The following is a 2,015-nucleotide window of genomic DNA, read 5'->3' as shown; positions in this document are numbered from 1 at the left end:
AGTACAATAGGGTAAATAACTATCAACATATCTTCTGTAGGATAAGAGGAGTAACAGCACTATACAGGTGGTCTATACTCTAAGTGCATGATGCAAAAAATCACCGCTGATTCTATACTCCTCTGGAAAAACTATTTTATTTCTCTAAGATTCACATCTCTCATCTGCAAACAAGATAATTTATAATACCTAGTTAAATAGATTTATTATTAAATTAAATGTAGAAGCTATGGGATTTTAGAAGCCAACTCCTTAGATACAAATGATCTCAATGCATATCTTCATGAGTATATGGGCAGTAAACTTCCTATCTTTGCCCAGGCAATTTATTCACAAAATAAAACAAAAATGCTACTTTGTTAGTTATTGTTGTAAGAAATAAGTGAATTCATATATGATGAAGATAAAATTTAGTCTGACAAGTAAAAGGCACAAAATTGTTGTTTGCTACATAAATTACATAAAGGCAAAGAGCTTGATATCTTGCAGAAGTTCAACAGTAGCAATGATTATTCCTATCACTTCAGTGACATCAACTAGTCCTACAAATGATGCACACATGTATAAAAGTAAGAATAGTGCAAAGACACAGGTTTTAATACAAAAGTATTCAGTAAAATCTCATGTAGTAGATGCTAGGTGTGACATGGGTAAAGAAGATAATCACAAATTTCTTGAATTCAATAGTCTATGAATATACTCTGACAATTGCTTTCCTCAGAGCATCTTTTACATCTCTGTTTCTCAGACTATAGATGAGAGGATTCAACATAGGAATCACCACTGTGTAGAATAAAGAGATCACCTTGTTCTGTTCAGTAGAGTAGCTCGATTTGGGCATCACGTAAATGACGGTAATGGTCCCATAGAAGAGAGTGACTGCAGTGAGGTGGGAGGTGCAGGTGGAGAAGGCCTTGTGTCGGCCCTCAGTGGAGCGCATCTTCAGGATGGTGATAAGTATGTAGATGTAGGAGACAGCTATGACAAAAACTGTCACCACAATAATGGAGCCAGAAGAGATAGACGGGATGATTCCAATAATGGAGACATCTGAGCAGGACACTTTCAGCAAAGGGGAGAAGTCACAGAAAAAGTGATTTATCTGAGTTGGTCCACAGAAGGACAGACTTAACACACAACCAGTAAATGTCCAACCATTCACAAAGCCACCAACATAGGATATTCCCAACAATAGAAAACAGACTCTAGAGGACATGAGTGTTGAATAGAGGAGAGGTGAACAGATTGCTACATAGCGATCATAGGCCATAGCAGCCAGTAAGAAGCACTCGGCTGACCCAAATGACACTGTCATACAGAGTTGAGCTGCACAGGTAGCCACAGACAGGACCAGCCCATGTCCAAGGAGCTCCATAAGCATTATAACTGAGACTGAGGTTGAAAATACAATATCTACAAAAGCCAGGTGGCTGAGGAATAGATACATGGGTGTGTGCAGTTGGGAGGAAATTCTTATCAATGTGATGATACTGATATTGCCTACTAAAGTGATAATATATACTCCTAGAAATATCACAAAAAAGACTATACACAGCTTAGGATCCTCTGTTAGTCCCAAGATGATTAGCTCTGCCACAGTGGTATGGTTTTCAGCCTCCATCTCTTATGTGAATTGTTCCTGTTGAGGGAAATGAAAATATTTGTATTTATAATGTTATCAGTTTGCACATTGCTGGATTTCTTTGATTGCCCTCATACTTATTCATGATTATCTCCTCTGCCTAGCACATAAGTACATATTTCTTAGAGTTTGTGGTTTTGTCCTTTTCTCTGTGAATAAAATAAGACTGATGATCTTCACTCTCTGCCACTTGTTATATTTTGTGTGTACTATTTCTTTAAAGTTACTACCCAATACTTCACTATTAATATCTCTACAATAGTTCAGATCCATAAATTCAAAAAATCTATTTATTCTCATGATACTTATTATTTATGGATATTCCCACATACATCTCTCACACTGTGTTCCCATACCAAACTAAACTTTTCTT

General features: G+C 36.8%; 1 protein-coding gene across 1 annotated transcript; it reads right to left on the bottom strand.

The window, feature by feature from the left end:
* Positions 1-688: 688 nt before the first annotated feature.
* Olfr472 (olfactory receptor 472) lies at positions 689-1,621 on the bottom strand. Its single transcript, NM_146774.1, has one exon. It carries the CDS (start codon positions 1,619-1,621, stop codon positions 689-691), a length of 933 nt encoding a protein of 310 aa, NP_666985.1.
* Positions 1,622-2,015: the final 394 nt, after the last annotated feature.

The sequence above is a fragment of the Mus musculus genome, chromosome 7, assembly GCF_000001635.26.
Source record: "Mus musculus strain C57BL/6J chromosome 7, GRCm38.p6 C57BL/6J".
NCBI lineage: Eukaryota > Metazoa > Chordata > Mammalia > Rodentia > Muridae > Mus > Mus musculus.
The sequence above is the reverse complement of the archived record's forward strand: the minus strand, read 5'-3'. Positions and strand labels throughout refer to the sequence as shown.